This window comes from Struthio camelus, chromosome 10 (assembly GCF_040807025.1).
Source record: "Struthio camelus isolate bStrCam1 chromosome 10, bStrCam1.hap1, whole genome shotgun sequence".
NCBI classification, from domain to species: domain Eukaryota; kingdom Metazoa; phylum Chordata; class Aves; order Struthioniformes; family Struthionidae; genus Struthio; species Struthio camelus.
The window spans coordinates 3,337,941-3,350,931 of NC_090951.1; the positions used below are offsets into that span (position 1 = coordinate 3,337,941).

Sequence of the window (12,991 nt, forward strand, 5' to 3'; positions counted from 1 at the left end):
ATTTGCAGAGCCTTAAAGCAGTGATGATCTCAAGCGTTGATCATGCTGTGAAGGAGTAACTTCTAAATTCTAATCCTGTCTTTAATAGACTTCCTGAGCATGCACAGGCAAATTACCTCATCACCTAGTGACCCTGTTTACATGTTTGTGTATTGGGAACGGAACTGCCTCGTTTGCATAGGGGTATGCAGGGGTGAAGTGAAGCTAACCCAGCGCTCAGATGTCTGCAGAGAAACCTGATCAGGACCTGAGGCCTCCTTTGCTTGCCCATTCAGTCTGGGATCTCTCTCAGCCAGTATGATGCTGGTGTGGTTAACTGCCACATAGTGCGTACCTTATCAGATCTTAATTCTGCATTGCCAGTCTTACGTGGCAAAACACCTCTTCGTGACCTGTATTTTTTCCACTGCAATAGTTCCGTGGTGCAGATTTAGTACAGTGATGTTTAGTGCATTTTATACACAAGTTATATGTAAAAATTGCCTTGTTGGCTCAGAATAAGGGTCTTGATCCAGCCCAGTATTGTATCTCTCTGCAGTGGCTGTAAGCCAGGGGAGAGTGAGAAGAGGGCAAGCCTATATGTTACTTTCCTAGGTACCCTCCCTGCTTCTGACTATTTTCAGCTTGAGGGATTTGCAGAGTCTAATGTGGTTTGTCTATTTAGTAACCCTTGACAGATCTATCTTGCAAGTATTTGTCCAGTCTTCCCACGTACCCAAGTGTGTTTCTCTCTTCACAACATCCTTTGGCAAAGAGTTGCGCCTGACACGCGAAGAACACCTCTGCAATAAACTTTTATTTTCTTTCTTAATAAGAGCTGCGTCCTTATCTGTTGAGCAGTCTTAACTAGCATGGTTACTCTGATGTCAGAATGCAGCTCTTTCTGGCTTTTGGGGATGCGTCATCTTCTCCTGCTCAGATTCAAGTTTGCCCTGTGTGCAAGCACTAAAGTGTTTTTGGAACTGTTTTCTGGTGATATGTCCGCATGTTCTCCACTGGCCCATTAACTCTTCTGCAATTAGAGAGGTTTATTTGAATCTGCTAGCAGGACTCGTATGCACTTTCTTGTCCACTGAACGTGCTTCTCTAAGTAGTAGTGTGGCAAATGGGGAACTCCTAGGTGTTGGAGACCATATCTAGTCCAAGGCCTGGGCTACCACCCGTTTAGTTACTTGGCTAAATGGTCTTATTGAGAGAGTCGTCCTGTTGCTGTCACACTACAGAATTTGAGAGACCTTGGTTCCACTTTGAATTCATTGGATGCCATTGGTAAATATTGCCTACGTGAATACAGAACGTGCCAAGTTCAGTATCCTGCTAACTGGATATATCTGGTGTTGGGGCTGAGGGAAACAAATCAGTGCACCACCAGTGGTAGTAAAGTCAAAAGGGAGTTTGACTATCTCATTTAGCTGATCCAGATTCATCTTACTGTTACGTGCTGGTTACAGTGGAGTGGAATTCTCTAGTACTTAACCTGCTGTGTCTGTTCAGGTATAAACCCACGAGTGAAGTCGGGGCGTTTTATGAAAATCCTTCCCGACTACGAGCACATGGAATACAGAGATGTTTACACCTGCCGTACGTACCTCCTGCTGGCTGATGCTTCCTGCACTAAGCACACACAAGATGCTGCATGGAGTGTGACGTTGCTTTAAGCAAAATACTTTGGGGGTGGATCTTGGGAAGTACAAAGGGCATTGGTTAGTCAGGTCTTGCCTCTTGCTCATTAGTGGCTTATTCTGACTCTGTAAAATGACAGCGTGAGTAGGACAGGCAGTGAAGAATGTTGGGTCGTCTTTTGAAGTTCTTTCAGTTAGAGGATTGCCCTGACTAGGCCCCGGAAGAAGGGTCTCGGAAGAATTTTCACCATAGGGGAGCATTCACTGGGCTCTTCCCTTCTTAGAAAGAACTATTCGGATACCCTGGTGAGGGCTCCTGAAAGTGAGTCTAAATAAGCTCTGGATTTTCAGAAAACCCTGCCTTGATCCAGAGATAGTGATTTGCCTTGCTCAGTCAAGAAGCTACTCTGAGTAAACTGTTCTTCCCCTCCCAATATTTTGTGGGAAGAGTAGCAAAACACTGGGGTCTGATGCTTGCTGCTCTGCAGGAGTTGGAGGGAGCAGTAATTACATTAAACCAATAAAGGAAACCAATCCTACTTGGCACGTGGAGGGGGTGTCGAGCTGGCTCTGATGCCTCTTTGGGGATGCGTAATAAGGTCACTGCAGAGAAATGTTGCAAACTCAGGTAACTGATTCACTGGGGCTTGGGAATGTAGTTTTTGCCACGTGCTAATGAGTGGCATGGACGCTGCAGACTTACCTGCCCTGAAGACTGTGGTTGAACACGGGCCGTTCAGGGAAGATTTCGAGCAGTCCGTGCCGATTGTGTCTTCAACGTGAATCACAACAGAAAACAGTGCTACAGCAGGAATCAATAGAAGTTTTAGGTTTGGCAGTCCTGCCTGTCAATACCAGCCTTGTTCCAGAGCTGGATGGGAAGGAGAGCTGCGCTTCAGGATGTGGGCTTCCTTTGAAGATTGCTAGCTGATTATTTGCGCCAAACATGGAGTTTGTAGTGGCTCTGAAGTGGCAGTTTGTGCAGTGTCCTCAGTTGTTAATTTTTTAGCTGCAGCCCAAAACTTCTGATGTCTAATGCTGCTTTTCTCTGAAGGCCTGCTGCATTACTTGGGAAACAGCCAGTGTGGTCAAGAGGTGACTGCCCGTTTTCCCCTTTTTCTCTCCCGTGTGTTAAGGCTGAGTTGTCTGAGCATATATTATGTGAGTGCTCCCTAATTCATGTTCATGCAGTGTTAGCCAGGTTAGCTCTGATCGCTTTCCTTAGGGTTTTAGACTGGCCTGGCTGACGCTTCATTGAAGCAGACAGCTCTCTCTACTAGTGGGCCTGTTATCACACCGGCTCGGGGGCAGTAACTGCTTAAATTGCTGCAACTCAGTTTGCCTGTAGATACTGCCACGTCCTGAGAGTCCTAGAGAACTGCAGTGGATTCAGCTCCTTTCCCTTCCGTGTCAGCTACCTCTGCTTTAAAGGCTGCAGGCTTCAGTGAGAACTTCCATATTTATTTGCGTTAATCTCTTCTTGTGCCCTCAAAGCTGGAAGCAGATGATGAAAGAAGACTTAGTTAAAATAATGGCATCTAAAAGCCTCTGCTCTCCTTCTGTTTTAATAACCCATCTTGAGGTTGTAACTTGTCTGTCCGTACCTAAGGTGTTTGCTGTGGTGTGCCAGCTGTGTGACGCTTGCTTGAATTGTCCTGCATTTGCTCGGTGTCACTTCCTTGTGATGGAAAGCACGGGCATTAGACCTTTCCCAAGCTGCCTTCTGCTGATGGGAGCTTGGGCACTCACTGCTTTTCCTAGCCCTTCCCCAGCTGAATTCAAGTGCATTTCAAGCTGCTGTTCCAACCGATGAGCGTGCGGGGCTGCATGTGGTAATACCCAGACGGGGTGGGGGTTGTACTGAAGCTTCCTGCAGATGTTTTTTTGTTACCGTTTGTGAGGACGTGGGCTCAGAAATTCTGATAGGTGAGAGGCTTCTTCAGGACTGCCTTGCAGTGCAGTGCAGGAGAGCCTTGCAGAAGAACCTAAGTGCTCTTTCCCTGTGAAGAGCAGCGAAACAACTGCCAGACTCATCCTGGCTCCCCAGCAGGGAGAGCCAGAGCTGGAATTCATCAGGTTTTCCCTGCAGTGGATACACCTGCTAGCTTGCTGGACGCCAAGGATGCAGCAGTAGGAAAGCCAATAGACACCAGGCCTGAGAAACGAAGCTAAGCTTTTGCTTAGAGAATTGTTCCAGCTTTTAGCCGAGTGCTGGCACTTTGCCCAGTATGTCCTTTTTTGAAAGAACAAGAGGAGGAGGAGGAATTCCCAGGATCCTGAGCAAAGGATGAGAGAGACAACTGTTAAGGTACCGCTGCTCTGGGTGTTAGTGTGAGGAGGGGTAGGGCTGCAGTCTGTATGGCGGACTGCTCTGGCTGCGGGTTTCCCAGCTACCTCATCTGGAGATTGCTGTGGCTCCAAACAGCCTTCTCTTTTTACAAAACCTGTCCGCAGTAGTGGTGAGAGCTAAGCACAGAAGCTGCTGTCCAGTGGGAAGGATTCTTCTAGAGTCCGATGCCCAAACAGGTTTTAGTTTGCCTTCTCCCTCCTTTGAAACCCCAGGTTTCCAGGTGACTGGGGCAGCTGGTGAAGTGGACTGTGTGTGTGACTCAGCCAGGTTTCCTGAACCAGCCTGGCCTTGGTGAGCTGAGCTGCAGCTGGAGCCAGCTGTTTACTCAGAGTGAGCACGCAAGCCGCCCTCAACAGGCATGTGTTGTGAAGGACTTGCCTCGTTAAACAGACACTTCCCTGCTGTTGAAAAGTCTGTCGATAGTCGCTACAGCTCTGAGAGCTCGGGAGCTGGGGGAGGAGAAGGAAGCACTCATCACTCGTGGGTAGCTTAGCATCAAGTTTTCTGTCCTAAAAAAAAAAAAAAAAAAAAAAAAAGGCTGGGTTTTATCAGCTTCATGCAGGCAGGGTGGAAAAGGCAGACTGTGGTGGGTGGAGCAGCTTACGCACATACCGTTTATTAATATGTAATTACTGCACGGAGACAAGAAGACTGGGAACGTGGTTTGCTTGGTCTCCTTAGTGCTGTTGGTGGTGCGCACTGTTCACTGGGTGAAACCAAACCATCAATCCCAAGTTGTTTACTGCATGGGAAAAAGGGTCCTCCAGGCCTGTTGGCAGCAGCTCTGGACAACCTTCCCCAGTGCGCTGGACCTCTGCTTTGGTGTAATGAAAACTCTCCTATAGTTCTTGCTGTCCTCAGTACTTAAAGAAACAAAGCAATTGTGACAGCTGCATTGAAACACAATTCTTCCTTTAAACTAATGCACAGCAAAAACCATTATTTGGGCAGGTCATGTAGGTTTAAGCTGATTCACGCGGCCTTCTGAGTTGGCCGTGAACATCCTTCTAAGGGAAGTGTAGTATCTTCTCACCAGATGTGAGAAGGGAGGACCTATTACCTGCTTCCCTTTTCCACCAAATGGTACTGAACATGGAAATAGTTTGTATCCTCTTGCTCTCTTCCAAAACACCTTCTGTAGATTGTGTGTAATGCCTTCATGTGAAGGTTACTGGTCATGTCAGAAGATTAAGTGGACAAAATTCATGGCTGTAAATATTAAGACTGGAACCAAGTAGCATATATAAGCTTCCCTCCGGAGAGGGGGTTGGTTAGCCTAGTTCTGTAATAGGCATTTTTTCGAACTTCCAGATAACTTTCCTTCTTGTCCTTCACTTTTGGTAGGATTGAAAGCTCTGAGACGAGAAACTGGGAAGCCTCATATGCTGCAGTATGCTTTAAGAGGGACTTGGAAGCAGCTTTCAGGAAGTGCTGAGATGTAGAAGCTTACTTAGAATTCTTAAGGCTGTTATTGAATTCATAACACTGCCAGATTTCCTGAGCTAGAACGGTCTGTGCACTTTGCTGGGGCTGTCTCAGTGGCTGATCTTTAAGGAGAACTTTTAATGCTGAGGTCAAGTTTGTCTATACAAGAAGAGGAAATTCTTTCAAAATGTTCACTCACTGCTTTTATGTACTTCCTTCTTTTCCATTGCTTTGCAGTCTGAGGTATCAAGTACTTTTTTTTTTTTTTTGAGCTGCAGAAGACAGATTATTTATTAATAGCTCCTGGTATATCATGTGATTTGCATCAGTAGGACTGTGTTGCAAAGGTTTTCTGAGAATTCCTGGTGAGGTCTCTGATTGTGTAAAATCCTGGAAACTAGCTCCTGCTACCGCACTGGGCTAGGAGCAGAACTACAGAGAAGAACAACATAAACTTGTGTGAACTTGTGGTAGGTCTCAGTGCAGAGCTGCTTCGCTGTGTCTGGGAGTAGACAATGTTATGTTCCCTGGTAAAGATTGTAGTGGGTGGGATTGGTCAGTGTTGGGTGCAGTTTGGCAGTAGTCTTCCTTTTTCTTTCTTTTCCCAAAATTCCAATTCCTTACCTTGATGTGTTCACTTCAGTGTCTCGCTGTTCCCTAGTGCTGCACCGATATCGACACATCTTGGGATTATGGCAGCCGGACATTGGGCCCTATGGGGGACTGCTGAATGTGGTGGTAAGTGAGGACTTCCTTCTAAGAGCTGAGATGTAGAGGACTGATTAGTCTTTTATATGCCCCTTTCTAGGACTTGTTGCCCTTCTGCCATTTGTTGAAGTTGGCATTCACTGCATGGCCTTAAGAAGCCTGAACAGGCAACCCTCAAGCAAGTAATTGGGAGACAAGGCTTGCTTTTTGCGTCCTGTCATCATCACTGGCTTTCTCCAGATAGTCCTTCCTTGTTTGTGTGCCCCTGTGGCCCTTTGGAGTGCAGCTGTAAAACAGGGAGAGAAAAGAGAAAAACACTTCGGAGCAAGGCTTGATTGAGAGTTAACACTGGCTTTCCAGTGGCTAGCACAGGAGTCTGTTCCTTGTGCGTTAACTACAGAAGAGGTTTCAGCACTGGCCCTTCACTTACTGCATGAGCTTTGTTTGCAACTGAACGCTTTGCAGAGGTCCGCGCGCTTGTGTTCCTGCGCCTCTGTCTTTTCTGTAGTTTGCCATACTTTCCACCAACGGTGCCTGAAGACTAACACGTGAGATGTGGAGATGGTGATATATGGGTAGTGCAAGACCCATGGAGTCTGCTAGCCCTTTTGCTGCTGGGGAGAGCAGTTAATGAACAACACTTGTCTCTGGATTGTTGCGAGCTGGACAAGAAGTTTGCCTGAAGCCCTTATTCTTTGCCTCAAGGCTCATTAGCTGGCAGGTTAACTGTAACAAATCACTAGGGCCAGCGTAGCTCTGGCCTTCCAGTTTTGCAAAAATCTTTTCCATAAACTGGTGTAAGAGTGCATCTTGTTGCACCAATGCTTATTCAATATGGTTAGCTTATGAAGAAAAGCGTTTCTCTCTGTGATACTGGTCTGCTTTTGTCTCAGATGTCTCCATTTAGACGATGCTTCTCTTTCTGGGATTTGAGGGCTTGAGGTGAAGGATTTAATTAGGTATGCAGGAAGAGGGCTGGCACTTGTGCCTCTCAGCAGAGGGGACTGCTGCCGCCTTTGCTGTCTGGGGGTAATAGAGCAAAATGATTCCTTGTCCAAAAGGCATAGATTACTGTGAGGGAGCAGAACTCCTCCGTTTGAGTATCTGCCAGCATGAGCTCTCAAACCAATTAGAGCCTGACTAGCTTCAGTGCAGTCTCTCCCTCCAGAGCCTGCCCACCAAGCATCCGGCACAAAGTCCTTTGCAGTAATAGGGGCCTGATTGTTTTCACATGATGCAAAAAGCCTCATAAAGAAACCGTCTCTCTTTTCACTGAGGATGTGCTGTGAGTGCATATGGTGTGGTTTAGTTGCTGGAAAGCAATTTGGAAGTGCAGCAAGCTGTTGTACGGCCCGTACCCTGTGGCAGAAAAGGTGCAGGAGCTGCTTGCTGCAGACTCGATAGAAAGTGCGTAAGGCTAATCTTGTTTGCTCTCTCTTCTACCCCTGTGCAGGTAGATGGTTTGTTCATCATCGGGTGGATGTACTTGCCCCCTCATGACCCTCATGTTGATGATCCAATGAGATTCAAACCTCTCTTCAGGATTCACCTCATGGAGAGGAAATGTGCCACAGTTGAGTGTATGTATGGCCACAAGGGACCTCACAATGGCCATATCCAGGTGAGCTCCCCTGACACTTTCCACGTTTTTTCCTTCAGGTGTCCAAGATGCAGTGTATTTGTGTGCATGCACGTTGGCTCGGGAAGTGGGCTCCACAAAAAACTGTATTTAAGGATATGACTGCCACCACCCTGTGATATATGTGGACGCCAGATTTACCCCCATGGTGCGTCTGACAAGTTGTGTGGCCTGTTCCCTGCTCTGTATTTATTCACTGGCAATTGTACAGCAAGGCTTTGTGTTATACTCTCTTTTGCTGGGCTAGGTAGCTCAGGGTGGAAGTGCCAGTGTGTGTACAGGTTGGGGGAGAGGGTATATAAAATGGCCTTAGGCAGCTGCTGATCATGTCTGAGCAGACACGCAGACCTGTTCTATTTTCTAGCTGTCTCTAAGATGAGAGCTTGAGAAGGAGACTTAGCATCATTCATTCAATATACGGGATGCTGTGCAAAGCTTCCTGAGGGGTTGTTTCCTCCTTCTTGAGGTAGGAAGCTCAACTGGAGAAGAAGCAACTTGAAATTAGAATCCTCCATTAGAAAGTGTTGGGTTTTTTTTACTGCCTTTATTCCTCTGTCCTGCAGCTGAGGCACTCGCTATGGCTTGATGATTTCTCTGTTGTGGCAAATGCAGTAATACTTATGTTAGCCCGTTGTTTTAAGCAGTCTTGCTTACGTTGTCCATGTCATCTCTGATCAGACCTGTAACCGGTTAATTTCTCCTCCATATAACCTGCAGATTGTAAAGAAGGATGAGTTCTCCACAAAATGCAACCAGACAGATCACCATCGAATGTCAGGGGGAAGGCAAGAGGTAAGAATGCTTTGTTAGCAGCCTGGCTTACGGCTGCTTATGTGCTCCCTTTCTGAAGATGCAGCATTACTGCCTTGTCTAAGATCTTACCTGAGAGATGGCCCTCCAGGTTCCAGTTTCTGTAGTTCTGAACATACTTAACAACTGAAGATGGTGGTCTCTGGCTCTTTAACTCAGATCTCTTTTTGGGTGGGTAGAAATGATTTGTGGCTTGAATCAAAACTTAAGGTGGCTACCTCTTTATGCCTGCTGAAGGCTAACTGCACGTCACGTTTGGCTCAGCAGCTTTGCTATTTAAGGCGCGTTCACAAACAAGCTGTTAGAGACTTTGCAGGATCCTGAGGAACCTCTTCTGCTGTTTGCCAAGGTGTTGTTTAAGGATCCAGTATATGGGATCAGTTCAGTGTTGCAGCTGCAGAACGTCTGGGTGGAGACCTTGTGCCTAACCTCAGTGCACAGCAGGTGTCTGAGCAGGCTGTGATGTCCATCCATCCTTTTGAGCAAAAAGCGGTTTCAGGCAATTGTCGCTGGCAAGGTGCTATTTTCCCTCGGTATGGAGGTGCTTGATCGTAAGCATCCTTGTTCTTCCTGTTCCAGGACACCTTTCACATTTGACAGCGGACCTGTCTATGGAAAGATAGCAGCATGCATTGTACTCCATTCAGCACTCGCCAGGCCCTGATCTCTGTCACTGCTGTCTGTATAAACAAAGTCTTTCAGACACAGGCCTAACATTGAGTACCAGCTGCACTTGAATGCCTAGTTGGCAGCAAGGACCTTGCTGCTGCTTGTCTGTTTGGCCAAAGTATTAATCACAGAATCACAGAATCGTTTAGGTTGGAAGGGACCTCTGGAGATCATCTAGTCCAACCTCCCTGCTCCAGCAGGGACCTCTAGAGCATATTGCCCAGGATCACATCCAGATGGTTTTTGAATATCTCCAGGGAAGGAGACTCCACTACCTCTCTGGGCAACCTGTTCCAATGCTCTGTCACCCTCACAGTGAAGAAGTTTTTTCTCAGGTTTAGGTGGAACTTCCTGTGGTTCAGTTTCTGCCCGTTGCCTCTTGTCCTGTTGCTGGGCACCACGGAGAAGAGATTGGCCTCATCCTGTTGACACTCCCCCTTCAGATACTTATACACGTTTATGTATTAGAAGCTGCATTCGGTTGTTTATCCTGTATCTGCAGTATCTCAGCTATGGCCAGCAAAGCAGATTCCTAACTCAAACTGCATGTTTTTAAGATGCAGGTATGAATGTCAAGACAGAAGCTTTCAGCTAATAGCTCTTCCAGGTAGTGACGGTTGCTGCCAGGAGCTCAGCTGGCTTACACGTGACAAATCTGATACTTCAGTCGCTTCTAACCAAAGCTTTAAAATGTCTGTCTACTAATGGGGAAACAGCTGGGTGAAAGGTTTAGTTAAGTGTTTTCTGGTTCTATAGCAGATGAGAAATGCTTTAATACTTTCAAAGCACTATGTTAAATGTGTGTGGTATTATGGTAATTGGAGGATCTGGCTTTAGAAGATAAAGAAAGCGGGTTTGTAATACCACTTGGTAGGCTGCTATCTTAGAGTAAGCTGTTATCGTGCTAACTCATGTTCGAGTATTAACTTGTCAGAGCTGGTGTAGAGGTATGTCAGGAGACGTTTTCAAAGCGCCCTTTGGATTTAGATGCATCCATGTTTAAGTGAGCAGGATTTAACCTCCTGAATCTTTAGTGCTTTTGAAAAGCTTCCCCTTTTATGTTTAACATGCCAGGATAGGGCACAGGAGTCAGCTCATGGGCACCCAGACAAATTACTGCAAGGTAAGTCAGGACACAAACAGTAGGTCAGCTACTTTGAAGTAGCAGCTGAGGCTTATGCTTTTATTCTGAGGAGGCGTGATGGTTTCACCCATTATTTCTTTGAAGCAAAGTGCACGTTTATTGTGTGGTACCTTGCAGGTGTATGGCAGTTACCATGATGACTGCTGCTTGTTAAGCTTGTTTTTAGGTCAGCTCTGTAGCAAAGTGTGTTTGTTCCCAAATCTAGCTTCAGGCCACTGTCTGACAGAGCATATAATATCTATTTGGCTCCACTAGTGAATTTGGTTGACGTGGTGAAGTCGTGCTGGACTACCATCACTGTTGCGAATGAAACAACTCTAGCTTCACTCTTGTCTCTTCTGCTTCTACTGCAGGAATTCCGGACATGGCTGAGGGAAGAGTGGGGTCGGACTCTGGAAGACATCTTCCACGAACACATGCAAGAGCTCATCTTGATGAAGTTCATCTACACCAGCCAATATGAGTAAGGGCACCAGCTCTTTCTAGGTATTGAGGCTGCTGCAACTTCAAGAGCACATTGGATCATTTGTTCTGATAACATGATGCTTTCTCGTAATGAGCTTTAACAGAGCAGGCAGAGCACGGTTACTTTGTTCAGGTTCTGCTGTGGCAGGCTCTGTGCAAATATACAGTGAAGTACAGTCCTTTCCAACTATACAGAGAAATACGATGAAATGAAAGCAGTAATGATAGTGTTCCAGGTTCTTTAGAATAGCTTTATGCACAGTAAGATGGTTTTGAGTCATTTAACTGTGTTTAGTTTGAAGATGGCGTGACTATCCCTGATCCCGTGGAGCTATGTGCTTATTATCCGTATTAGTAAGCAATATGCTTTGTACTGCACAACACAGAAATTACAGTGTCCCTGAGAAGTTGTTTTTTAACTGCCGCTCCAAACTTCTAATAGGAGCTACCTCGTTGTAGCAGGTGTTTAAATATGCTTTGCTTTTGGGTTCTCCAGAAATCTCAGGGAGTCGGGAGGTTTACTGCGACCTTGCTGCAGAACCTCCTGCTGTGTTAATAAGGACTGGCAGAGAGAAAAAGAGGAGGGAGGAATAGATGAGGGGGGAGTGTTTGCATAGATCTGAAGCAAAACGTGTTGCACTTGTTGGCATGGCTGAAATCACAGATCCAGCCCTTCTCTCGATGATGACCCAAAGTGACCTGGAAAAGCGGACTGTAAACACATTCTTCGTGTGCAGGGGTTCTCTTTTAACCTCCCTGGCCTCCTTTTTTTGCGTAGCAACTGCTTGACATATCGACGCATCTACCTCCCTCCTAGCAGCCCTGACGACCTTATAAAGCCAGGTCTCTTCAAAGGAACATATGGGAGCCATGGGCTGGAGATCGTCATGCTGAGCTTTCACGGAAGGAAAGCCAAGGGGACTAAAATCACCGTGAGTGCATTTTCCTTTCTCTCTTGGCTGCCAATTAAAGTTTCCTCTCCTTGATGCTGTGGATCCATAGGAGACAGTTATCTGCCTGGGAGGTTGTTGCCACCCTAAAGCCTGTTCCTCGTGGAGACTGGTGGCATCAGGTGAATTTTAATATATGCAGAGTAGCTAGAACCTGCTCTGCAGAGTTTTCTCATGACTCTACCCATTTCTCCCTTCCTTTCTCTCCCTGCTGGCTGCTTTCTGAGAGCAGCTGTTAGCAGGTCCCTAAAGATCATAGGCATCTGTGGAGCAGGTACCAAACTTTTGCAGCTCTTAACTGAAAGCAGGCTAGTGACCTCATCCCTCCCTGCAGGAAGGGATCCTGATGAAATGCAGTTGTGGCTATGACTTTGTCCTTCACCCTTGCAAGCACAACCTGGCTAATAGCATTCAATTAAAATTCTGTTTCCAGGAGGGGGGATGCAGGAGTGACATAGGTAGCTCAGGGAGCAATGAGCAAGGTCTGAGATTTTTAATTGTCAGCTCTGTGGTTGTAGGATGGGAGGGAACTGTGTAGAAAAGCTTGTCTTTGTCAGATGATAGACATGGGGAGGATGCAGGTATGAACTTTGCAGGACCCTGCCTCTGCAATCATGGGTGGTGTTCCCTGTCTTTAGGGCGATCCCAACATCCCAGCTGGGCAGCAGACTGTGGAGATCGACCTGGCACATCCTCTTCAGTTACCTGACATTGAGAACCTACGTGATTTTAGTGAGCTCTCTCGCATCGTCCTTGAGGTCCAGGAGCAGGTGCGCCGGGAGGAGCAGGAGGAGGAACAGCAGCAGGAGGAAGAGGATCGTTCCCAGCAAGCTGCCTCCCAGCCCACTGTGCAGCCCCTGGGAGGAGAAGGTGCCAAGGGGGAAGAGACTCCAGCTGGAGCTGAAGGGGCGAGCCAGGACAAGGCATCAGCTTCCCAGCCCTTCCTGCTGCCTATGGGAGTCATATCAAGGAATGAAGACTATCCTAGGACCTGCCGAATTTGGTAACAGAGACTGGTGGTTTTTAAAGCCTAGTCATTCCGGTTACTTTTTGAAACCAAAAAGGGAGTCTTTGAGGCACGTGCTGTATTTGCTTGTCCTTTACCTGCATGCAGATCTCCCAGCCCCCTCTTGCACCCAGATTCTCTTCCTTTGCTGCCCTATCTTCCATGCTCTTGTTTGTGCCCTCCGTCGTTTCCCAGCATGCTGT

At 46.8% G+C, this 12,991-nt stretch overlaps 1 protein-coding gene across 4 annotated transcripts in view; it reads left to right on the plus strand.

The window, feature by feature from the left end:
* Positions 1-12,991, plus strand: part of FBXO31 (F-box protein 31) — a 29,608-nt gene that overhangs the window by 9,818 nt on the left and 6,799 nt on the right. For 2 of the 4 annotated variants that reach the window (XM_068955751.1, XM_068955750.1), the window contains 6 exons: positions 6,059-6,135; positions 7,559-7,726; positions 8,462-8,536; positions 10,721-10,830; positions 11,611-11,764; positions 12,421-12,785. In XM_068955751.1, coding sequence (XP_068811852.1) covers positions 6,059-6,135; positions 7,559-7,726; positions 8,462-8,536; positions 10,721-10,830; positions 11,611-11,764; positions 12,421-12,785 — 949 coding nt within the window. Of the gene's footprint in view, positions 1-1,494; positions 1,582-6,040; positions 6,136-7,558; positions 7,727-8,461; positions 8,537-10,720; positions 10,831-11,610; positions 11,765-12,420; positions 12,786-12,991 lie in introns of all 4 variants that reach the window. The other 2 variants (XM_068955749.1, XM_068955752.1) reach the window with 2 other exon arrangements.